The 26,270-nt window shown below is 43.8% G+C and overlaps 1 protein-coding gene across 4 annotated transcripts in view; it reads left to right on the plus strand.

Moving 5' to 3' along the window:
• The first annotated feature begins 343 nt into the window (after nt 1-343).
• NCOA5 (nuclear receptor coactivator 5) overlaps nt 344-26,270 on the plus strand; it is a 29,460-nt gene continuing 3,533 nt past the window's right edge. For 2 of the 4 annotated variants that reach the window (XM_045833341.1, XM_045833343.1), the window contains exons 1-6: nt 344-482; nt 12,127-12,193; nt 20,456-20,800; nt 22,311-22,447; nt 23,443-23,569; nt 25,611-25,810. In XM_045833341.1, the coding sequence (XP_045689297.1) occupies nt 12,156-12,193; nt 20,456-20,800; nt 22,311-22,447; nt 23,443-23,569; nt 25,611-25,810 (847 nt within the window). In that variant the 5' untranslated portion in view covers nt 344-482; nt 12,127-12,155. Of the gene's footprint in view, nt 483-12,126; nt 12,194-20,455; nt 20,807-22,310; nt 22,448-23,442; nt 23,570-25,610; nt 25,811-26,270 lie in introns of all 4 variants that reach the window. The other 2 variants (XM_045833340.1, XM_045833342.1) reach the window with 2 other exon arrangements.

Raw genomic sequence — 26,270 nt, forward strand, 5'->3', positions numbered from 1 at the left:
GTGGGTTTCTCCAGTACACACGTCTAAAGTGTTCTTTTCTTGTTTAGTTTTATGCAAGATTAAATCAAAATATTTCAGAGTTTATATGATCTATTTTCCCAGAAAGGAAGGAAGGCTCTCTGAAAAATAGAAGAGCAAAGCCCTTTGAGGTGGGGAAGATCTGGCCGAGGACGCCGTTACTAGGCAACTCCTAGCGTTCTAACTGCCGCTAGGGAGCCACTTCCCCGCCCTAATTACTAAGGAAATCGACGCCCCAACCAACTCAGCCCTGCCGTAAACTCGCGCGCTTTCGCGACATTGCCGCGCCAGTCGCTGCGTGCGCGCCCTCTGCCCCTACTCTCCGCCCCAACCGCCATTGCCTCGTGCCCGCGCCGGTCGGTTGGTGGCGCCTTTGTCCTACGGCGGGCAGGTGGGCTGAGGCAGAGGCGGCGGCGGCGTTCCTGAGGCTAAGGAGCGTCCGGGAGCCCGCCGCACTGGTAGCGGTGAGTGCCGGGAAGCGGTGGCCGTCCGCCGCGGCTTGGGGCTAACGGGCAGGCCTTGAGGGTAACCTGGGCCGGATGGGGAGGCTGAAGCTGGAGGGCCCACTTGACGCGCGACCGCGGCTCTCTCCGGGTGCGCGCGGGACTGCGCATGCTCGGTGCGGGGCGCGGCCTCTTCTGGCTCTCGCCTGGCCCAGGCCCGGCCATTCCGGGAGGCCAGTGGTGGACTCGGGTCCCGCGGCGCCGCACCGCAGCCACTTATCCGTGCGCGAATCGCCGACAATAGCCCCCAGGCTTCTCTGTATGGTAGGGCTGCACACCTCGCCCCCCTTCTCAGAATGGTGAAGTCGCTCGCCTGCGCGTCCTGGGCGAGTCGGTGGCGCAGTCGGGACTCGAACCCGGGCCGATCCTGGGCACCTCACCCGGCGTTCTCCGTGGCGTACAGCGCCTTGCGGCGAGCCAAGCGCTGTCCGAGATCGCCGGTGTCTCCCGGCCCCTTGATAGCATCCTCGAGGCGTCTCTTTGTTATGTGACACCCCCGTCTATTTTATGACGCGGAACCCGGTCCCAGAGAATGGGGGAAGAAACTGTGCTGAGGTTACCCCGGAAATTAAGCTCCCCAACCTGCTGGCTCTCCTGTCTCCAGACCACGGCACTTTCCACAACGGGACAACCCGCCAAGGGTTTCTCTGTAGGACGACGATCCCCAGATTCCAGGCTCTCGCGTTGCCCCTTTATGTCCGGGTCATCTGTACTGCTGCTTATCTACCGAATGTTAATTTTTTTTCTTTAAACCGATTCTCTTTTTTCCCCCTTCTGAAATACATTGTTTAAGGTGGAAACGTAAATCACAACCGTATAATGGAAGCCAGTTACTTTTCTAATACTCATAAAAAATAAATACCTATCTATTAAAATAAACAGTGCGTCCTTGTTCCTCCTGAAGTTATTCTGCATTCAACGCTTTGGGAAACGCTGCCCTAGGAGTATGGGGTTAATTGTCCTTCTGGCTCTCGCTCTGTGCACAGAATTTTCCCCCGAGGCATGGCAGATTCTGTGAAATGCTCCAGGATCTTGGGGGATGGCAATGAACATTAAAGCCTTCGGGTTGTAAACTGATTCTCATTATTGACCTAAAAGGGATAGTCCGGGGGAACTGCAGGAGCAGTTCCGCTCATGCGCACCTGGTGGGCCGTCTGGGTTTTCTTACAGCGTTGTGGTGTGGTAGGCACCTGAGAGTTCACAAAAAGATGTTTTTGCAAACGTTGACGTTGATGGAGCAGTTTGGGGTTTTGAGAACTCGAGATTTAATATTTCCCGTATGAGCCAGCCGGTATGAAAACTAACTTTCAGCGTGGATTTTTTTCAAACCAGTAAAGCCCCAACTTTGCATCGTGGGTATTGGAGGTCACTGGGCTATTGCTAGCATCAGTTTCTTCCTTCGTTCTGGTTTCTTGGCCTTTCTTTTAGCTCCAGATAGTCTTTGAAACGTCTGACAAAAATCTTTTCACCTAAACCATAGAAACTGCTTTTCCTTGTAGAACGTGCCAGAGAAACCATATTGCAAGTCCCAGTGGAAGGAATTTTTCGAGGTGCAGGTTGTTACTCAAGGTCCCATGCCTCTGACACCACACGTTTAAAGGAGGCAGTGATAAATTAACTTGTATATCAGCTAACAGTCTGTTCTATTTGTAGTCTGTTCATAACCTCTGTGTTTGGGTGTGAGAGAGCACATTTACTTTAATTCATTGAAAGGTTACTCTGAGAAGTCAGCTCAGGCTGTTTAAGGGTTTTTTTCCTCAGCCTGTGTTAAAAAAAACTCACATTTCTTGGGATTACTTTCATATGAGCACGATGTAGAACTTACACAAGGCTAGGGTAATTTTCTTCACATTTCTAAGAAAAGAAATGAGAATTTGATTTTACTCAAGAGTCAGTTTCAGAACTTCAGCAAATGGAGCCTCATCTACCAGTGCTCAAAAGCTAAGAATAAACAGGTTTTGGAAGGCTTTAGAAGTCCTATGAGAAAAGGTGCCTGATGGTGTCATTTTAAATAATTGGTGCAAGCACTCCCTCTCTGTGGCCTGCAGATGGCGCTGCCTTTGTGTGGCTTGTTAGGACCGTGCGAGTTAATTACCTTTAGTTGTGCTTTTAGGAATGGAAAACCTGCCCTGGCGGGGTAGCTCAGTTGGTTAGAGCATCATCCCGATACACCCAGGTTGCAGGTTTGATCCCTGGTCAGGAAGGGCACTTACAAGAATCAGCCAATGAGTGCATGTATGGGTGAAACAAACAAATCGTTGTTTCTCTCTCTAAAATCAATAAAATTTTTTAAAAAATGGCAAACCTTTGGAGGAAATATATTTGCTATTTTCTTCCCTTCAGCAGTTTTTGTTTTTGACTCCCATGAAGAATGAAATGCCTACTTCTAAACTCATTATCACTCTCAGTGGTGATGGTAACGTGTAATCAGCAGTGCGTATGGTTTATAAATACCGACTCATTTGCTCCTGTCTGTCCTCTTGTGAGATAGGTAGACTGGTATTATTATTATGTCTTTTTTGTATATGAGGAAATAATGTCTCAGAGAGGCTAGATGTCTTGTTCAAATCACATATTTAGTAGAACTTGGAAGACATTACTGAAGATAAAAGATTTCATGACCCAGCAGAATGGGGACATAGGGAGGCGGAAGCGGTATCCTTTACTGCAGAACTTCTCAGAGGCTTCATCACGCTAGACAGTTGCAGCGTTGGTGTCCAAGGCAGGGAGATACCTTGACGCCTTTCTCTGCCCTCCTCCCATGAACATCTGGAAGTACCAGTGTTCCCCAAAACTTGTGGCTACACTTCATTCTCTCTACATCTGACTTACTAATGGTTACTGTGCGCCTTTGAGATGAGTGTGTTCAGAGCTCAGCGTTTTTATGCCAAAAGATTCGTCTTGTGAACAGAATACACATTTGTCTACACTAGTCAGCTTGAGCAGAGTTAAAGTAACCTGTTGAGAAATTAAAGGTCAGTGGCAACCAACAGAAAGTTCGTCCACGTTCCTCTCATTAGTGAGAGGATCAGGGTAGGGCCACACTGTGAAGCAGCAGCACACTAGGGGACTAGGAAGTGCCCTGACAGCTAAATATGGGATGCCAGCGTGCCTGCTGCTTCTTAATGGGGGTTTTATTACCACCAGATACGAGTATTTATTGGGATGGTCATTTTCATTCTTTATCCTATCACTAAAAGAAAATAAAAGATTAACAGTCCAATTACTTTGATGTTAGCAAAGTAATTCCCCTCTTCTGGGGAATTACTTCTGATGAAAAAGTCCCAGAACTTTTTTCGTCCATAAGACTGTTTCTCCCTGTATGTCATGTTCATGACAACTTTATTGGTGACCTGTGTAAAGACCAAGGACTCCAGGCGAGGGTCAGAGTGAGTAGAGTCCCACTGGAGAGCAGAGTGTCTTATAACTGTATGAAACACCTTGAGTGGTCCCCGATTCGCTTCTGGAATGATTTCATTATTGAAGATTTGGTTGATCCTGCAGCCAGTGAGTGCGCTTTGGAGAATTTTAATTATGAGTGATTTGGTTTTAAGTGAGTATACTTAATTATGCAGTTGAAGATTGAGGAACTAATAATGTTTCTAGGGTCAGAGATAATACAAGAAGTTTATTTTTAATCTCTCAAAATTATTTTTGATATCCAAAAGAAAAAATAGGAAAAATATGGTTTTTTGTTCAGTTTTAAAGTTTAGGGTTGTAAATGTGTAACTGAACCTTTTGCAGCCTTTGGGAAACCTGACTAGGACAGCACCAGAGTCACTGGAAAAGCTCGATGGAAATACAGGTCCTTGAGTGCAGCTCCCTGCCCCTGCTCCCCACTGGCTGGCTGGTCTCAGGAGGTGGGGGTAGGGACTGTGTTTCTCAGAAGTTTCCCCTGTGGTTTTTTTGTATACATTAAAGTTTGAGAACCCCTGGTTTAGGACTTCAGAAAATGAATTTTCTCTGGAAATAGAAGGTTGAAGCAGATTGTAGTACTAATCCATTCTTATCCCAATTACTAATGGGAAATGACAACTCTGGTTTATTGTTGGATTTACATTAATAGATTCATTTTAAGCAACACCTTAAACTATAAAATGTTTTTGGCTTCACAGTTTGAACTAGAGGTAATAAGAATAGATTTCTGTTGAGTTTTCAGTATTTTTAATGCCTTCCATTCAGTGGGATGCTTTCACCTTCTTGAGAACAAAGAAGGCCAGACTACCAAGATTCTGTAGTCTGCTTATTAAGTTTAGATTTGCTCCACTTTTCTTTTAGTGGTGTGGTTCTGAAATTATATGTGTGGCCATTTTTCTCCTTTTGCAAAGAGTTGCATTTAGACATAAAAACTAAATGCCTCAGAAAGAAGTCAGTGTTACTAGCCCTACCAGCAAAACAGTGCTGACAGCTCCTGTTGCAGAATTTAGATGGAACTTGAGTTGCTGGTTTGCCTTTTCTTAACCAAAGAAATGTGTAACATGTTACCCAAAAGTGGCAAGCTCAGTGGCTAATATTTTTTCTGTTATTTTGTAACTAGGTAATGGTGGGGGGGGCTTAAATTTTCGAGATATGTTTTAAATAATAAGATGTAATTGAAAAATGGTGGGTTACCTGTGCCTCCTTGGGGGTGGGAGCAACTGATCTTATAATTAGCTATTATTATTACCTTTAGCACTGTGGAAACTTGGACTCATGATTCCATTTCTTTTGGAGGTAGCTGTGTGACTATGCTTTCTGTACTGTTTTCAGGGATTATACTTCCATAGATTTTAGCTGCTGTGATTTTTTGGTAACAGATTATGAGTTAGTATTTCCCCTTGAATACGGGACTTGAGAGATTTCTAAGTGGAGGACCTGAGCATATTGCTGTGTGCGCACTCAAGGGATAAACAGATGACAGAGCCGTCCGTAGTTTCCAAACACCGGCCAGTACTCAGCTGCTCCTAGGCTTCATCATCGGATTCTGAAAGTTTGAGACAGGGTCTGAGAATCTGATGTTTACCCATCTTATCAGGTGGTGCTAATACCTTTACTAAAGAAATGTGATGTGAGGAATGAAAAAAATACATATGTAAATAAGGATGGGGGAGGGGAAGATGTCTAATCAGTATAGGGTGTTTTAGTTTTGCAGGATGAGAAAGCTCTAGAGATCTGTTGTACGATAGTGTGTGTATACTTAACACTGCTGAACCGTATGTTTAAATGGTTAAGATGATAGACTGAATGTTACTTTTTTTTTTACCACAATTACATGTTTTAAACATACTGGAAAACAATAGGGAAAGGTAGTTTGTTGTCTGCTTTCCTGAACAGTGGGGTAAACTAATAGATTGTTGGTCATTCATTACTGACTCCTCTGGCCATCAGTTCATTTTATATCCCTTTATTAAATGTAAAATCATAACCTTTTAAATATTTTCTCCTACCTGTTCTCTCCAGTGTCAAACCAGTGATCCTTGAAAAACGTTATAATGGGCAGTGTTTTAAATGACTTAGGTTTAAATACACCCTCCTTCTTTTTGGATAATATATGAAGCCCCCCCCCCAACCCAAAAAAGGGGGAATTATCTTCTGGAGAGTGGACCCCTTGTAGTACAGGCTCCCCTCTCTAGGTGAGTGTTCTGGGAACCCATCTGTTTCAGTGCACCAGCTGGCATTGTGAGAGGCTGCTTTCGTCTGCACTGAATTTTTTGGAAGATTCTTTCAGGGCATTTGCCCATTTTATGATGGGTGATTTACGAGCGCACCTGTCCATACCACGCTGAGTGTTCAGCAGTGTTTGACCAAACACAGCATGACCCCCCTGACCCCTATTCTCTATTCAGCCAATCTCACCCCAAGTGATTTTTGTGTGTGTGTGTCCCTAGATGAAAAAAGTCCTCAAAAGGAAACATTGTGCCAGTGTGGAGGAGGTGAAACAAAAAAACGGCAGAAGCACTTAAAAGGCATCAAAATTGACGAGTTCAAAAACTGTTTTGAGCAGTGTAATAAATGTCTCGATAGGTGTATTGCATCAAATAACAAGTACTTTGAAGCTGACTGGTTTAAACATAAGAATAAATACACAATTTTTTATAAATAAATTCCAGGTTTTGGGGGGTCCCCCCTCATACAATACAATGGTAGGCCTTCGTTATTTGGCCTCACCTGGACTACTTGCGGTGGTTTGTTCAGTTCATAGCCTCCTAACAGGCCTTTTGCCACCAGTTTCTTCCCTTTCCACAGCAAAGGTTTTTGTGAGCTAATCTAACTTTGCATCTGTAGTTCCTCTCCCTTTTTCTTCTCCTGTCCCCCTGCGTTAAACTTGTTACAATATTTCTAACTTACTATGTCCTTCAAACCATTCCTTTACCTTTGCGTGTGCTGGAATGACTGCTGTCTTTATGGTAAACTCTCACTCATCCTTCAGGACTCCATTTAAATGTTACTTTTAGGCCTTGCCTGTCTCCTTCATCCCCGCCCCACCCCCCTCCACTTTCCCACCCATTCTTCCCAGTGTCCTCTCTTCCTTGCACTTCTCCCTGGCCATACACTTAGTTAGGCCTTCATTATCTCTGCCATAGCCTCACTTTGGATTATACTGTCATTAATCTGTGTGCATGTGCTTCTCTCCTTTATTAAACAGTGAACTCCTTTAAGCCTTAAAGTTTAAGACAGAGACTTTAGCCTTTTTGTTTCCATTTATCTAAGGTCTAGAACTGAGTGTGTGGGACACGTAGTAGGCATAGGAGCATTTGAGGTACTGATTATAAACTGTCCTTTTCGGGTTCACTAATTTAGTTCTCTAAGGCTCTCCACTTGTATAGTTTATGTAGTTGAAATTTTACATGTTTTAAGTAAACCTGTATTTTAAATGTTTTGTAACTCAAACTTTTTTATTGCTTTATATTAGCTCAACCTTTGTGGATCCAGCTTAGTGAGTTTTTTCCTCTTAGTTGATATTTTCCTTGATTCAACATAACTAACACACATCAAGAATCCATTTTATCAGCTTCAGAGAAATCGAGTGATTTGGCTAAATTCTCCCCGCCCCCCCACCCAAAAGTAGGACTACAACTCATATTTGCTGATCCTAGCCAAGTGTTTTTTCCTCAAAAAAAGTAAAAAAAAAGGGGGGGGGCAGGAAATTAAATTTTGGTAGAGAATTTTCCTCTGAAGAGTTGGAGTGAATAGAATGTCAGTAGCAAAAGCCAGAAACGTTGTAGTTTGAGGTGATAGAAATTGAAGTGGTCCTTGAGTAAATAGGTCCTGCCCTATTGGGTGTCGGGTCCCTTAAACATTGGACCTTTTCCAGGTCCCATCAGCATTTGATCAGGGAATCCTAGCAAGAGTTTTCAAGATGGAAACCATGTCCTGCTCCCTGCTGGAAGCAGCATGGCATAACATTCAACATTCTGGCTTCAGATGGACTCCGGCTTGAGTCCTAGCCCTGCTTCCTGCTCATGTGACCTCATATAAGTGACTTGATTTCCCTAAACCTCAGATTTTCTGGTTTGCAAAATAGAGATCAGAATAGTACTTAACTCCAAGAGTTGTTGAAAGGATTAAATGAGATAATCACATAATGTTCTTATTAGTAAAGGCTCTTGGGTAGAGTAAACATTGTGTAAATATAAGTTGCCATCATTTCCCTATTTCTGTTCCCAGGGTCAATATTCTAATACAGTTAAAGACATAATTATTTTCATTAGAGAATGAGAGATAGTCAAATAGGGAAAGTGTAGTTTTCAAAGTGGAGTTAATTAATTAACAGTTAAAGCAGAACATTCTGTTATTCCCAACAGTTACAGTGTAACTCATTATAATATCCCTGATGTTACAGTATACCATCAAAGTCATTTTCATAAATGCAGTCTAAGTGAGAAGTTCTGTTCTTTCCACTCCCAATTTTAGGAGTTTAATATATAATATCCACTGTCTTATCAGTATGGTTTTCCAAGTAGCATTATCTTTATCATCACATATTTCCAATTTAGTAATGCCTAATTGTTAGTTGGTTTCCAGCCAAGCCTTTTGGAGAGTTTTATTTCATTTGTAATCACTTACTGAAATTGTATAGGCTTCTGGATTTGTTCAGCAGACAGTGGTGGTGCTGTCACTGAGTGCTGGGGTTTATAATGCACTTGTTCAAAATAGTTCACATTGTTTTCCATTGCGATAGCCTGGAGTATAAAAATTGGTTTTAAGGTAAAAGGAGTTCTTTTATGATGGCAATATTAAAAAATAGAGCAAAGCAGTTGCTTGGTACTGTGAATGAAATGTGCATATGCATTGTCTATATAATACTCTCCAAGGACCATTCTGTGAACCTCATCTGGCCTAGCAGTCTAAAATAAAACCGTGGGTAGGCATTGGGTCTTTCTTTGGGAGTTTTTTACCCCATTCTTTTGTGCTTGAAAAAGTTCTGCCACTTCCTGTGTAACATGTTTTCTAAATTATTTTGTTTTTTTACCTTTTATATAATGAATCCCTTGGGTTGGTACTGTTTTTCTTGTCTAAAAATTCTTATTTGAGTAGTGCTTTTAACTGTTTTCAGAAGACCACTTAGAAATTACAGATATTCAGGCCAAGGTTAAGCACCTTGTGGTGATGGTGATTTTGAATGGCATCCACATTGCTGATAAAACTAACAAAGTATAGAAGTCCTAATAACTAAGCTGAAGTGGAAGAGATACTAAGAGACTGGCTTGTGGTCTTAAGGGTATTTGGCTGCGATAAAATATATCAGGAGAAGGAAGAAGCACCATTTCTTCCCTTTTTTCATGAGGAGGCGGCATTCTGCCTGTCTTTGGAGATTCCCTCACTGCCGGTTATGGTTCCCCACCTGATGTTCAGAAAGATCCCCAAATTGTCTTTTCTCCCTTCTCCTTTACGTTAACGTTACTTCTGTTTCTTCGGTGTAGTTTATATCTCTGTAAGGTTCTGGGGGGAAATAATCCAACTCAACTATATTAACACAAAAGCCCCCTTCACCAGTTCTAATATTTGCATTCTCCGAGAGAAAACTTGTTCGAATGAACTTCCAGCCTCCAACTGATGAGTTTTCAAATTGTATGACAAAAAAATGGGGCGAAGTTTTTTCTTGACTCTAAATCTCTGCTATATTGTGATCAGCTCCCTGGAGTCATTTGTACTTTTGGTAGCTTCTCTGTTCTTCCTGTGTTTCTGTACTCACAGGTTTTCCCGAAGTTCTGTGTGCACATGTTAGGGTTTTCGTGTGCGGGGATTGACGGCGTTGACAGTTTTCGTAACTCTCGCTGAAAACCCCTGCAATCCTGAGTTGACCTGAGCAGCCCTCTTTGAGACAGTGAGATTACCAAAATTCTCCATGTCTCATTTTCCCCATATATCACCCAAGATGGAGCCCTAAGGATCCTTAAATAGGGTGACTAAACAAACACTTGGCATGCACACTAAAAGTTTACTGACTGCCGAGCTTAGGAAAATAAATGGTCTAAGAGAGCTCTTTTTTTCCAGAAAAAAACATAAGCCACACCATTCAAGTATAACCGCTCTGGACTACTCAATGAAAATAGTAAGAGGCAAATTATAATCAAAATGGTTTACAGAGATCATCTTAAATTTTTAAATAATATGGCAGATAATTTCCCCAAAATTTCACCAACTTCAAAGTAAAATATTTACCTCCTTCATTCTAACTGGAACCACCTTTGCCTGTATATCATGTATGACGACTTTGGCCTCCCTGGTTCTATGTGTAGGCACTCACATGGGTTATAATTACACAGCCTAACAGTCTTTTTCATATGATGAGGGCAAAGGATATAGCGTTTGTAGAGACTTCGCAGTTAAAGTAACACCCCATGTTCTGTATTCTCACCTAAATATTAGCCAGGTCAGGTCAGAATTTAGATGGGTGTTCCTTATTCACAAGCCATTTAATAGTGTTTGGAACTCTGCTAGAAAATATGGTACTTATTTAAAAGAAATCTTCACACCACTACCACCCCAGTGTATTCCAGAGATACTTTGAAAATTACTTATGTGTCATCAAAGACATCACATTTCTCTCTGAATCATAGTCACCCTATCTTAGAAAGTAGTACAAAGTAAGTGAGCACACTAGGTCAGTAGACCCTTCTAAAGCTGAGCTGATATTCTTCACAATTATATATAAAAGAAGTAGGGTTATCATTTGTTATATGTAATTCAAATTGCAGAAGTGCCATGTGCAGTACCAAAGCCATGGTTAGGTATTACTGGCCAGGTCCTACGTAGAAAATATTTTCTGTTGTTTTTTTTTTTAATAGAGGGATTATAGCTGGTGTCTTCTTAACTGAAAAAGTAAAAGGCTATTTAGAATGTGCTTCTCTGGCTATTTAGATTTATGTTACCTTCAGTTCTGTTGAAAGCCACTCTTCTCCTAGGCATTATTGAAAGAGACTTCTGACTTAAAATGGAATTGAAGATTGTTCTGACTTGAACAGAACTCAAAAGTTGTCACCATAGCAGGATAAGGACTATACCAGACCCTTTGAGGTCTTTGTTGTTATTGTTGTTTCTCTGGTCTTGCATGAGATGGGACTCTGGTTGGAATTTTTAAAATACATAATTACAATTTTTAAGCCACTCTTATGTGAGTGCTTAATACCGTTTAATGTCATTAGATACAATATCAGTTGCTTGATATGGAACAAGGGCAACAAAACTGCACTGCAGCAGGAAGCAGTTTTATCTCAGCTGAAGTGTGACATTTTTAGTGTGTTTACACATCTTTAAATCATATAAAATCGTCATGTGTCATCTTTTGGGCATAGATTAGTATATTTCTTTAGACACATCATTAGTTCTTATTTGTACATGGTTCAGTTTTTACAAAGCTGGTTTGTTTTGTTTTTAGCAACTAGGCTTTAGCTACAAAAATTCGCTTTTCTGTAAGTTTGTGTGATTCTCTCCCTTACCTAGTCGTGTGTACCAGGCTTCTCGATGAAAACTTCTCATGAGGAGTATTTCAATACTAACCCTGCTATACCAAATGCCAATTCTTATTCTCAGGAACTTGTCCGTGAGGGTCATAGATGTTAACATGTCATATACTTTGTTCAGAAAAAAATTAATCAATTTCTTCTCCACATCTCATTCTGGAAGAGTCTATCCAGTGGACTGCAACACCAGGCACACTAAATGGAGGCCCTGTTTCGTGGAGATTCGGAAGTTTCAAGACAATGGAGTCCAGATCTATCTTCTTTGTAACAAAAAATGGAATTATTTGCCTTTGCTCTTTTTTTTTCCTTAACCCTCTTATTATTTTCTGCCACTCCTCCCCTCAAAAAAGAATCTTTCCCCTTTTGAAGGGGGCAGGTGTTAGGTTCAGGGCTCGACAAAGTATTAAAGCGTTGACATAATCAGTTGCACACAAATGATGTGTTCGCTGGAAAACTGAGGACATTCCTTACCTAGCTGTGACAGTGTACTGCCGTAACTTAATAAAAACTGCCCAAGTGACAGTGTGTCTGCTGAATGGATTTTCTTACACCATCTGGTTGTCACTGTAGTTCTTTTGTTGTTGCTTTCATTTGAAATGTGCTGATGATCTTGTTTTTATTCCGTAGCATTGAACAGATGGGTTGATTATTCTTTTCAGATATTAATAAGGCAGCGGAAAGAAGAAATATGAATACGGCTCCATCAAGACCCAGCCCCACACGAAGGTAAAGTACCCCGAAGCAGTGAGTTACCTTGGGAGTGTTGGGCTCTGGGGAGTTAAGCCCAACTTCATACAACGAGGGTCTTTTCTTCCCCCCAACAAATCAGAAACGCTCAAGCAAACAATAAGAACATGAACCATGTGTGAAGGGCTCTGCTGCTTTTTTTAAACATGCATCAGGAGATGCGGAGGAAGCTTTGTGTTTTCGGTGGAGATTTGCCTAAGGCAAACCCAGCAAGTTCAGCTTGCAACCTGAGTTGCAGGTGATTGGAAGAGGATAAACCTCTGTCCCCAGCTCACGTGTCAGTGGGAGCCTCCACAGCAGGAGTGCCCCTGGGTTGTTGGTGTGTGCCGTGCTGCACTGCAGCGGGCAGCAAAGATTCGACACTTCATTCCAAACGGCTGCCGGTCCAGATGCCGCCCCGGGTTTACGGAAGGTGCTGCCTGAGAGAGTGCTGCCGTGCCGGTGCCGCAGACCCCGTTTGCGCGCGTGCCCGGGTTGCCGCCGAGGGGAAATAAAGAGGGCAAAACACTTCATCTCTCAGAAGCCTCCCTTTTCTTAGCTTTCCTGGAAGCAAAAGGAAAAAAAATATTTCCCCCGATATAGTCTTTCTTACAGCGTATACAGAAGAGGTAGTCCTGACATGTACCCTGGAGATATGCATTAAATTGGCCCCTTCTCACAAAGAAGAGCCTTTACTGACGTTTCCATTCGCACCACAATGCGTGCATTGTGTCCAGAGCGTCTGGCCCCGTAACAGCGAACTGGTGGGTGCAGCATGTGCAGCTTTCTGTGGAATGCAGGCAGATACAATATATTTCATGTCTGGTGTCTCTTCATGGCCCAAGTGGATATTTAATGCGCATTTTGCCTTTGTCCCTAAGTAAAAATGCCAATTTTCCACAATAAACTACATTCCAAAACTACCTACCACAGTAAACTACATTTCCTACAATGAACTGAACGCTGCTTAGTACAGTAAACCTTACTCTGTACCGATAGCTCCACAGGTCACCTGCGGATATACCCAATTGAGCACATACGCATAACATACACTATCCTGTTTGGGGACAGAAACACCTATGTTTTGTTACCTGCTTGTAGGAAAGATTGGCCGCTATGTATTTGGTTCATGTGCCCCCGCTTGGATATGAAGGGTGTGAATTTTCTAAGCTGCCAGGAATAGATTACACACATCTGCTGCAGAGTTCACACAGACCCCGGGGGCAAAGAATTGCTGCCAATTTCAGTTGGATTCTCTGAGCGCTCCCCCCGGGCAGAGGAGTGAATCGTTACCACAACGATAGCTGTCAGGGAATGCCCCGGTCTCACTGCAGAAGTGGGCACGTACATTGGTATTCTCTCTGTTCTGTCTGTCACCATAAGGAGTACCTGCAGCTTATTCGGTACATACTTTGTTAATTGATTTTGTGAGTATGTATGAGTATCCTGAAGAGCATAAACAAACTTGCAGAACTTCAGTAGTTCCGTATAATATCTGCTTCCGTTCATGCTGCATCTAACCATGCTGCAGATTTGGGGCGGTCCCATCTGGGTTACATCTCACTGCCCCAGTAAACATGGGGTACACATGGCTAAGAATTTGCATCTGATGGTCAGAACTATGGGACCCCCATTGGAAGCTGTGGTTACCAAATGGCTCGAAAGGATATGTAGGTAGTGTGTATCCGGTCTCCAAGGAGCTCTAATGTGTGCATTGTGAACCAGGTAGCTAACCAGAAGGAGTGTGGACTTGGTAAATGTAAAGACAACTGACACCACTAGTAAAATCCTCCCCCACTCCCCACCCCGTGACCCCGTGATGTCTGTGCTCTTTCAATAGTGTGGTCTGTGTGTTTCTGAAGACAGACATGGATGGGGGGCACATTGCAGAATATAGAGTAATTTCTGTACTATATGAATTGAGAAGAATATTTTATGTCATCCTAATAATGACACTTAACCAAATGCTTTTCACATTTCCGCCTGATTGTAGCTTTCAGCAAACATTGGCAATGTTGGGGGAAATAAACAGCTCCCCTGGTTGGAATCCAATATAGCCATTGCCAGGACATTAAATTTAAAAGATTAATTTTATACCAAGCTAAAGTGCAACTCCGTAATTTCATCTGTAATAGAAGAAACAGCTTTATGCCTTTTAAAAAACAATGCCCCCTCCCAAAAAATACATGTAGACAACATTGTAGGGAGCCTTTTAAAATTTTCTTCTTACCAGATACATAAATATATATCACTTTTATATACCTTTTAAAATAGCACCTTCCTCAGAAATAAATTTTAAAATGAAGTTGTTTAGGATGTGGACAGGGCAGTGGCTTCCTGCTTTGCTTACAGTCAGTGGGAAGGACAGCGAGGCTAATGCAAATTCCATTAAGAATCAGTGTTCCCCTTGGTGGTCCGTCCCTAGCTGGATCCTTCACCATGTTCTCTGCACGCTGAAGTTTCATACAGCCATGTCTAATAAGGTTCGGGGAAGAGGGATGTTCACATTTAGTAAAATCTGTTCCGAGCCCCATCTAAAACCTGAGCAGAGAGTCCTGGTTTTTAAAGATAAAAATTTTAAGACCCTAAAACCAGATAAACTGTAAACATTGTATTTAAAATAGAACACAGATTTTGATCATTGCCCTGATCATGCATTACCTCTTGAAATATACCGATAGGACAGAAATAAAATTCCGCTAGTAGGCAAGATGGGTGAACGGTTAGCCTGGAGGGGCTGATCGTTTTTCTGAGGGTGGGCACTGGCTGTCCCCCTGCAGACGCACGTGTCTAGTCAAAGCCTTCGATTCTAGGCACACCAGTGTGTCGACAACGACCAGACTGCCTTCATTTGACAACTCTAATTTGTTTTCTGCACCCCCAGCCATGGGGAATGCATTGTTCACGGTGGGAGTGGGGGGATCACTGCACACGTGACAAATACCCCCCTTAAATTGTACCTTCATGTGTTCGGTGCTGGTACTTTTAAATTGTTTTTAAGCATGCTGGCAAGACCTTTGTAACACTTTGTTTTGCTGGACTTTAACTTTGACTGTCAAAACACTTAGGTATCTTGGGGAGTTTTCACAGGATTATCGCCTCTTCAGATGTCTCTGTGAGCCACACTTGTGCTGGCATTGCTCTCTGCAGTAATGTGCCTCCCTAATGACTCCAGCTGTCAGTGTGTGATTGGGACAGCACTGGCCCAGCCCGGCACCGAACTTTGCTCAGAGATCCCTGCTGTGGATCAGACTTCAGCCTGAATTCTCATCCTTTAACTGCTGGACCGCGCTCATTTGCCTCCTTTGCCATGCGAGTTGTCTGGTGTTGGTACTAGGCATTCAGCCTTCTTCAGACACTGGACAGTGCTGGTTGTACCTCAGACGTTCTGTTGCCAGCCGTAGCTCAGCACCGTGAGGATCCAGGTCTTGAAGCGTACCCCTGCACAGAAGCAGCAGAAGTGAGACGACTTCTTCGTCTTTCCCGTAGAACTTGAAGAAGAGCAAATAGAATTAATTCATCTACATCAAAAGCTCTGCAGAAAGTTTTCCCCATATTTTTATTAAGGATTTTAGGCCTGGTGCCTCCTCAGTGAAGGTCATCAAGGACTAGGTTCATCCGAAGCAACCTAGCTGTAGACAAGTTTATGTGGCCTGAAGACGATTTCTACCTCTCTACCTTGTTCGTTCCTTTGATAACTGCTTGCTCCTTGGGTGTGAGACAGCCCTCGCTCTGGGTGGGCCTCACAGTTAAAGATTCCAGGCCGTGATCACCTCTGCACTAACACTTAAGAAGAGCCGTCAGTTCTCAGCAAGTGCCACCTCTGCCAACAGAAAAGTCATATTTGTGCTTGAGAAAATCATCAGTGCACTTCCTAGGGGGACACAGGGCACTTACAAAACTTGGGTCTGTGAGGCGATATCTCATTGCACCCCATATCCTGCGTGCACCCAATGGCAAAATTCTGCACAAGCCTGTTGTCTCGGTTCTGACAGTAGCATGGAGGCATCGTGGTGGGGAATCAACACTACACAGCAGCCAGCCATTCAGATAATTATATTTATGGACAGTATCTGTGCCAGAGCAGAAGTACAAAGAGCTGATGGAGGATTTTTTTCAGGAAGAAGAAAAGGCCGGACCTCCCAAGGAGAACATTAGAGTGGACAAAAAGATGTCGACAAAGGAAAGGACAGATGCCTTCCTCCCTGACTTCTGTATAGCCAAGGCTGAAGAACACCATCCTGGGCTTAAGGTGTCAGCCTCTGCACGAACACAGCTCAAGTCCCTCACAGTCTCCAAGATGGTCATCTGTCAGTTCTCACTCTGTAGGCTGTCAAATGAGTGGTAGTCTGTGCTACCCCTTAGTTTCCCGGAAGAAGAGCAGTTCCGCCAGAAGCACACTCTTACATCTGAGCCGTGCATGGCTTTCCCTTTCACCCATCCTCCCGTACTTACGTCTCAGATGTTCCCAGATGATGGCTGTGTTTCTCTCCAGGCAAAGAGCATTTGGCTGTTCCTCCCCTGCTGAGTATGTAAATGAGGAATACGTAGCAGAATTTTAGTGGTGTTTGTCACCTGCCTTCAGTTTGCAGACTCCAGTGCTGAAACTGGTTTAACCACTTGCCAGTTTGTTTTAGCCTCTAGTGACTTGGTGCCTGAGGGTGCACTGCATTTGGTCTCCAGTAACACACCTCTGGTGCTGTGGGATGGTGTCTTGACCCTTATTATGCTCCAGAAACTTACTTCCAACCCCCATGTTATCTGAGGTCAAGCATCTCCTTCAGCAGGCCTCCTGGCGTCGCCGCTCCGAGTCCTGCACACTCTGCCACCCTTTTGGTCGCTGGTGCTTGCTCTGAGAAAGACGCTGGGGCCAGCAGCAGGAGCCCTTGGAGCGCTTCTGTCCTGGGGGAGTTCTCTGTTTGGGTCCTAAAGTGACTCTGAAATGTTTTTTGTTTTGTTTTCGTCTTCAGAGGAACAGCAGTCTGTCATATTGCTCATCTTTTGGAGAAAGGAAAACAGCTTTGCCTTTTCACTTAAAAGAAATATTATCTTCTCTATCCCTACTTCCACCCTCCTTTGGTTCTTTTCCGCCTTGTGAATATCATCTCTTCTGCATTTGTACCCAGAGAGCAGTCGAGGGGGATTGGTAGTTGTGTTGCACGTGGACTTCATACTCATTGAGGGAAGGGGGGTGCTTGCCTTCTCAAACTGGAAGCGTGAACCCAGGCTTTGGGAATGTGGGGTTGCGGTCAGCCTCCGGGGATGGACTCCGACAGGTAAGTAAGTATTTCCGTGGATTCACAAGAATGAGAACCAGACATGGCATTTATACTTCCCCCGAGGCGGTGAATAACGTGCTGTGACGTGGTGTTCTTTTCTGCGTCCCGGGCCCCATTTCCACCCGCCCGAAGCTGTGTGTGTGGTCTGTGGTCTGTCAGGCTCATGATTTCTTTCAGCCCTGATTGCCAAGAACACTTGAAATCCGATTCCACCTCTAATGACTACTTCTAACTGCTCCCCAAGGCAGTTTTACCTGCTGATCATTAATCCAAAAATACTTTACAGTTGTCCCTTCCCACTGGATTCTGAATGTTTGCCCATATTACTCACTGTATCAGATGTTATACATGTTTAGGAGGGTTATATGACATAATAAGGAAAACGGAGGTAAAAATCTTGGTTAGTCTCTACTTCATTCAAACAGGAAAAATGTTTAGCTGTCCTCGTTTAAATCCTCTGGTCTCACCAGATGCTTCCTCCCACAAATCAGGAGTTCTTTTGAGTCTTAAAATATATGACAAGGACTTTTCATAGACACAAATTTGTCATTTAAATTGTTTTTGCCGGGCTCTGTGGATGAAGTGAAATTGAGGTTTTCTGCCGAGCTGATGGCACCGTGATGAATGCCTAATGTGTGTGATCGTGGTGGTGACAGAAGTGTCAGCAACGCACGGTTCCTGCTCTGGAGAGGCTTACAGTTTAGTTGAACAGTTCATTAAACGTTTCCTGAACTCTGTGCTGTGTCCTAAGGATACAGAGCCTCCTACTGTTTAGTAGGGAGGCCATGTAAACAGATAATCACAGAACAGTGTGATGAGAGCGATAATGGAAATGTGTGCCAGAGCGAGATTCATTTAACGCGTTCCTGGAGCCGTCTGCACGTAGGGTAGAGTGCAGTTTATAGTGGAGAGTCACTGACAGCCCTTGCCCTTGAGGACTTGCAGTTCAGTAGGCCACACTGACAAGTGAAAACGAAATGCTATGAGAGGATGTGGCCAGGATTAAGGGGCAGAAGATAAACCTTTAAATTACCAAATTGAGGGGATAAGGGGTACTATCTTGGCTGCCCGTGTGGCAGGAGAGCGGTAAGCTTGGGAGAAGGTGAGAGGACAGGAGCCAGGACTGTGCGGGATCTTATTAGCCCTGGGGACTTTGGGTTGAAATCTAGATACTGTGAAGAATCCGTGAAGGGTTTTCATACTTGAAAGATCACTAGAGTGATCTGGAGAAAGACGAGAGAAGAGGCAAGAGAAGACGTGGACAGACTAGAAGGCCTTCGCTGTGGTTGTAAGGAGAGGTGATGGTGGGTTCACCTTCAGCGGCACTGGTGGACATAGGTGTGGACAGGGTGGGGAGCAATTTCAGAGAAGGAATGAATGAAACTTGGAAATGTGGTTGGGAGAGTGGATGGCATCCAGTTTTCCTGGCTTGAGTAACTGAGTAGGTGGGTGTAGCATTTATTGAGATGCATAGAACTGCAGGAGGAGCATACTTGTGGGGAAGATCAAGAGTTCAGGGCAGGTTTTATGGAGTAGGTCATGCTTAATGTGGGCCAAACGAGAAGACATTGTTGTAAAAAGGTAAATAGCCGATCGAGATGAGTAATAAAAATAGTGAGTGCTCTAAGAGTTGAGCAGGAGATCAGTGAAGATTTCTTGAAGGACGTGGAGCCTGAACTTGCTTATGAGGATTGGGTACTACTTGGATTAGTATAGGAAGAATATTCCAGGTTGAAAAACCATGTGAACAAAAATATTGAAATAGCTGTGTCGTGTGAGTTAAGTCGTAAGAACAGCTTAAATAAAACTGAGGAAGTTAAGGAAATGGAGGAGAGGTAATAAATAGTTGGAAAGGGGGTGGGTTTGTTGGGGGGGATGCCCAGAAATGTGATGGTCACCCTGTGATTGGTAACAGGTGGTAATTTGGGTGGTGAAGCTGGTCTTTATGTATTGAATGAATCAAGACCTGGAAGCTTTTTTGTTTTGTTCTTATTTTTGGAAACGTGTTGGTGCCAATATAAGGGTTAGAGTTGAACTTACAAATCTGGTGAAAAGGGAAAACGAAAAGGATTCAGGTGACTCTGTTGAGATAGGGAAGAAAGAATCAAAGTTAACTTTCAAGAATTTAAACCTTGGTAACTGGGAAGATGATTTTTGGCCGGAGTGAAAATGTAAGGAATGGGACTAGGTGGATTGAATAAGAAGTTTAATTTTAGATTTGTTGAGGTTAAGTTTCCAGTGGGGTCGAATGTCTCATGGAGACTATTGAATCAGGGCAGGCCAATCATCTGTGACTTCAGACAGTGTTTAAAAAAACAAAAAAGCCTTGGCAAAAGAACTAGATTTCTTCATAAACCTCAACTTGAGAGACCCACTACTCAGTAACTACGTTGAGAAGACAGAGTGTTCTTACACTGTACTGTGTGTACCATACTGTACTCTCTTTTTCCCTTAATTTGATTATCCTGCCAGATATTTTAAGTGAAGTTTTCTGCACTACAAGGGCCGCTTCTTTGATTATCATCACTTTGTATGAATTGTGCCATTTCTTCTTCATGAGTCTTGCCCCTTACTCTGTCCTGTACAACTTTCCCCCCTTTTAAAGTCTGTTTCAAACAGGTCTGGTGGGAGAAAATAGGTCCTCGGAGAAAGACACTTTTACCTTAAAAATCTCTTGAGTTTGAGATGATAGATTGGCATGTGTAAGGAATGCCAAATTACTCCTTAACGCCTGATAAACCTTTGGTTTGGGGTCGACCATTCTTCTTTATCCTAAACTTTTGAGATTGCACTACTACTAGTTTTTATTTGCTGACCAGATGGGTGGTTGTCCTTAAAATTTTAGTCATGTTGTCACTGTTTCGTTACCATGTTTTAGCGAAAAAACACTTGGAGGGTGGGGGCTTCCTCTAACAAAGAGCTGAGGGGTTGGTTCGCTCTGTGCAATTTCTTCGTCTTAGCGTCGTCTTACTGCCTCCCACAGAGATCCCTATGGCTTTGGAGACGGTCGAGATACGAGACGTGATCGATCCCCAATTCCAGGAAGTCCAAGGAGAGAGCCCAGGGATGGCAGAAACGGCCGGGATGCCCGGGAGAGCAGAGACATGCGAGACCCCCGAGACATGCGGGACCCCCGAGACATGCGGGACCACAGGGACAGCAGAGACATGCGGGATCACAGAGACAGCAGAAGTATGCGTGATGCTCGGGACATGAGGGACCTTAGAGACTTCCGTGACCTGAGGGACTCGAGGGATTTTCGAGATCACCGAGACCCCATGTATGACAGATACAGAGACATGAGAGACTCCCGAGATCCCATGTACAGGTACAGGTACAGCTCTTCTGCTTGTTTGGGGGGTTTGTCTGTTTGTTTTTTTAACAGTCTTTTTTATGTGTGTTCTGCTAAACTAACTGAAAACTCTCGAGGGGCAGTGATTTTATCAGCCTCGTATTTCCAGTGTCTATCAAATGGCAGATACGCTGCTCAATAAATATTTTACCCAATGAACCTGGGTCCCTCCCCGTGGCCTGTGGAAGGCAGCATTGTGCAAATGGAGAAAAGATGGAGTGCAAATTGTTTTGGCAGTGCGAAAGCACAGGGAAGATACACAAATGGCCACTAAATATGAGAAAAGATGCCTGACATCATCTTTAGTCATCAGGGAAATGCAAATCAGAGCCACAGTGCTACCACTTCATACCTACTAGGATGGTTATAATAATTTTTTTTAAGGGAAAGCAAAATAGCAAATGTTGGTTGAGGTGTGGAGAAATTGGAACACTATTTTACATTGCTGGTAGGAATGTAAAATAGTGTGGGCGTTACAGAAAACAATTTGGCGTTTCCTCAAAATGTTATAAATATAGTAGAATTACTGTGACCCACCAGCTCCAGTCCTGAGTACACCCGAAAGAATTGGAGAGAGGGACTCAGGCACTTGGACATGAATGTGCACAGCAGCACTGTTCGCAGTAGCCGAAAGGCAGACACAACGCAGAGCCCGTCAACAGATGGATACGAATGTGATAGATCCATGCGGCAGAGCAGTACTGAGCCATGAAAAGGAGCGTAATGCTCATACCTGCTACAACGTCATGCTAAGTGAAATAAGACAGAAGACAAACGTAATTCCATTTTTATGAAGTGTCTAGAAAAGGCACGTTCATAGAAACAGAGTAGATAGAGGTTAAAGGAAGGGGCATGAAGAGTTACTTCTTAATGCACACAGAGTTTCTGTTCAGGATGACGAAAAACTATTGGGGGGTGAGTGTGTGTATACATGTGTATATGCACACATGCATACGTGCATATACACATACATACATATTCTTTTAACCACAAATTGTGAAAAGCACAGGGAAAGGGATGGGAGAAGGTGGAGCGTGGAATGGTTCCTCAAAACTAACATCCATAATTACTACCAGTTATTTTGTGTTTGCTTTGTGCCAGGGACTATGCTGAGAACTTTCTGTACAGCCAGTCATTTTGCAAGGCAGATTAACTCATTCATAGCCGCAGAGCTGATTAAGCAGTGAGTCCCAGATACAGGCATACCTCGTTTTATTGCACTGCACAAAATGAAGGCGAGACCCTCCACCAGCAAAAAGATTATGACTTACTATTGCTATACTTGCTTTATTGCAGTGGTCTGGAACCGAACCTGCAATATTTTCAAGGTATGCCTGTACACAAACTTTGTCTGTCTAATCCCAAAGTCCTTTGCCTTACTATACTTACTACCTCACAGGGGACTGGGTCTTGAAGAAATCTCTGTATCTGATTTTTTGCAGGATGGGACAATTTTAATTTTGTGCATGTTTCTTTAACTTTACAGGAGAGAGAGCTCTTATGACCGATACCTGCGAATGGAGGACTATGGCAGGAGAAAGGATGACTCATACTTTGACCGTTACAGAGATAGCTTTGACGGACGAGGCCCTCCGGGCCCAGAAAGTCAGTCTCGTGCAAAAGGTAAAGTAGCAGAAACAGTTTATTCCTATTACTGGTAGGATACTTTACAGAAGAAAGAAAAAAGTATTAACCCACGGAAAAGGGGCCAGTGACTCAGCCTAGCAATTCACAAAAAGAAGAAGTACAAATAGCCTATTGATATGTAGAGAGCATTCTTCATGAAAAAATTTTAAATGCAAATTAGTATCATCTGGTTTAGTTGTCTAGCAAGAAGAAATAAATATGAAATTCCAGCAATGAGAAATAAACAAAAGATTGGCACTAAAGAATTTACTTGCTCTTTGCCCGTGGAATAAATGTGTTATCAATGCAGCATGGGGCTGGGGGTTTTGTTTGTTTACTTTAGTTATGATTTTTACCTAACAGCATCTCTTTATTTGATTAAGACAAACATGTTTTTTAAAAGCCTGGTTTTCTCAGTACATCTTTAAAGATTTTTAAGTTGTTCTATACCAAGTCAAGTTAAGAACCTCATTTTTAATTTGTATTAAAACTTGACTATCCAATTTTTCCCCCCCAAAAATAGGAAATTACAAGTACCCGTTAGTAAAGGGTCTTAAATAGTTGTCCCAAAAATACAAATTACAATAATAATGAAATATACCATCTTCTACCTGTCAGGTTGATGGGAATTTTTTAAAATGGGAAAACCCAGTGTTGACTGAGATGTGGAGAAATGGCACTAGGTGGTTCACCCCTGGGGAGGAACAAATTAGTGAGGGCCTTTCTCGAGTCCATGGTGGCAATGAATATCATACGGAGCATTGGAATGACTGTGTCCTTCAGTCCAGCTGTTCCATTTCAGTGAATTTATAGTAGTAAAGAGTAATACTAAAGATGCTGGTTGTCTTTAGGATATAGTATATAGGACTAATACAAAGAGAGACAGTTAGGACCTTGGCCTGTGTGTGGTTCAGGATTCAAAGTAAGGCCTGTCACTTACGTTTATAGAATGCACCGTCCGTGTTTCAGTTTTCCCTGGTGGTGTCTTGCAGAGCGTTTGAAACGTGAAGAACGGCGTAGAGAAGAGCTTTATCGTCAATATTTTGAAGAAATCCAGAGGCGCTTTGATGCCGAGAGGCCCGTTGATTGTTCTGTGATTGTGGTCAACAAGCAGACCAAGTAAGAACCCTTCGGATGTTTCTCCTGCGGGGGAGGGTCGGAATGGACATTCAGGCTTCCTCTCGGCAGCTCTGCCCGCTGTACTTGATCTGTGAGCTCTGGCGTTGCTCTGCTGTCTTAACGCGAGTTCTTGCAGTTGTAAGTGACAAAGAAGCCGTCACAAACTAGTTTATGTCCCATAGGGAAATATTTAGTTTGCTTGGCTGGGCAGTTCAGACATGGCCACATCCAGCATCAAAATATGTTATCAACTTTTGGTCTCTGTGTCGCCTTCATTCCCAGACAGGCATTCTGCTGGAAAAGGCAGAGTGGCACTGGCCCTTGACGTGTATGTGTCTTCTTGGCTTAGTACATGTGGTGGAAACAGAGCTGCTCTTTCCTGGTGTTTCCACCTCAAGTCCTGGGATTGTTTCCCATTGGACTAACCTGGCTCACTTTCCTATTGTTGGAATGGTCACTTTGGCCAGTGGTGCTGGGATGCCCTGATTGGCCAGAGCGAGGTCATAGGCCCATCCCTAGACCTAAACATGGAATTAGTCCTGTGAATGCATGGGAACTGAGTTAGAGAGGGTTGCCTTCCCAAAGGGAATGGAAGCAAGGACATACGCTGGTCAGGCAAAGCAGTCGATGCCCCCCTTCACAGGACAGTCCCACATCCGCAGTACTTTGGGAGGCAGCCAGGCACCAGGCCTTCTTAGCTAAGTGCCGTGGCCTTGTAGAACTGCTGGGCAGCCGTGCTAGTCAGTCCAGAGTTCACAGCACCGTTGTACTCCACCTCTGTTTCACGGTCTTTCCTTCGAGAGGCGAGCAGAGAAGGGAGCATAGCTGCTTGCAGGCTTGGCTGTCAGTAGCTGTGTATTCTTTCCCCAGGTGATTAGTAATAACTTCATGTACTTCTAGCAGTTCGGGGTTAAAGAGCCAATTTCAGGGCAGAGGCTAGGGAAATAGGTGTTGGGACACGGAGCAGCAGGCAGAGTTCACAGGCTCCAGGCAGCCTTGTGTAGAGGTAGACGCTGCTTTAACTGGAAACGGGGGGCGAAGGGTTATTTACTTGACGCATGATCATAACTGTCATTTTCTGAGCACCTACTCTGTGCTATCCCCATGCTAGGCACCCAGCACAAATTATTTTCAGTCTTCACAATAATCGTGGTACATTATGGTTCAGCAATTTTGTGTGTGTGTGGCAGATACTAGGTACTAGAGCTATAATGGTAAGAAGACACACACAGCCCCTTCCTCTTGTGGAATTTACACCCCAGTTGGCCAAATTTATTGGTGATGAGTCCTATGAGAAGAAATATATCAAGGATCTAGTTTAGATTGGAGAAAAGGTCAAGGAAATGACACAGAAGCTGAGCCATATTGTTCCTGTTTTATTGGTATAGAAAATGACGTTTGTAAGAGGTAAAGGGATCTGCTTCACAACTTTGCAAGTAAATAAATGTTGGGCCTGGGATCCAAACCATCTTTCTAGCATGAAAGCCCATGCTTTTCCCACAGTGTGCAGCCTCCCCAGAGACACACATGTCTTAGTCAGTGAGGTGGTGTTAAGAAAGGACCGCTGGGGGGGGGGGGGGGGGAGAAAGAAAGGACGGACCACTGGACTGGAGAATGGAGAGATGGACCTGGTTCCTAAAACCTGTGCTACCAGCAGCTTAATCTATGACCACTCTGAACCAGTATAAAGGGAAGGAAATGGTCTAGATCAGGGGTCCCCAACTCCCAGGCCCAGGACGGGGCCACACAGCAGAAGGCGAGTGACCGGCTAGTGAGTGCCTGAGCTCCACCTCCTATCTGCCCCCTCCCCGCCCCTGCTCCCATCTGGGGGAAAACTGTACTCCATGAAACTGGTCCCTGGTGCCAAAAAGGTTGGGGACCACTGGTCTAGATCCTTGGAGCCCGAAGAAGGCACGGGGAGACACTGGGTGGGGTAGGATCTGAACTCTCCAAGAAGCACACACAGCTGGCTGAGGTGCTGCAGTGTGCAGGTGGGGAGTTGGTCCAGGGGTGCTTACCTTGGTCCTGTTTGTCTCTGCAGGGATTATGCTGAATCTGTGGGACGGAAGGTACGAGACCTAGGCATGGTGGTGGACTTGATCTTCCTCAACACAGAGGTTTCACTGTCACAAGCCTTGGAGGATGTTAGCAGGGGAGGGTCTCCTTTTGCTATTGTCATCACCCAGCAACACCAGATTCACCGCTCCTGTACAGTCAACATCATGTTCGGAACCCCACAAGGTACGGAGGTCCAAGTGGGCCAGAATTTCTAAGATAGTAACTAGTTCATGAATTTTTTCATGACATACTCAGAAGAAGCAAATGAAGCATTTTGCACAAGTGACACATGTATTTCAGCTCAAATATAGCAGGGCCCTTTGATTAGTGCACTGGAGAGTTACATAGTCGTTTATTTGATACTCCTTTAGTGGGTACCATATATAAGATGTTATATTGAGCCCTTAGGTATATACAGTGGTGTGCTGGCAAATGTTTGACAACCAGCCCAGGGTGAGGAGATGAGTTTGGTGTGACTTATAGCATTTGCTGATTTCCGATGTGCAAATGGTGTCACCATGTCCTAGGTCAAGCCACCAGTGTGAGTCACTTCAGGCGTAGTTGGGAAGAGATGCACAGTCGGCTCTCACCGGTGAGGGGTCCCAGCACGCTTCTGGTGTTTGCCATGCCCAGTGCTATCGAA

The sequence above is a fragment of the Phyllostomus hastatus genome, unplaced genomic scaffold (genome assembly GCF_019186645.2).
Source record: "Phyllostomus hastatus isolate PE091 unplaced genomic scaffold, TTU_PhHast_1.1 phas_contig_17, whole genome shotgun sequence".
Lineage (NCBI taxonomy): Eukaryota > Metazoa > Chordata > Mammalia > Chiroptera > Phyllostomidae > Phyllostomus > Phyllostomus hastatus.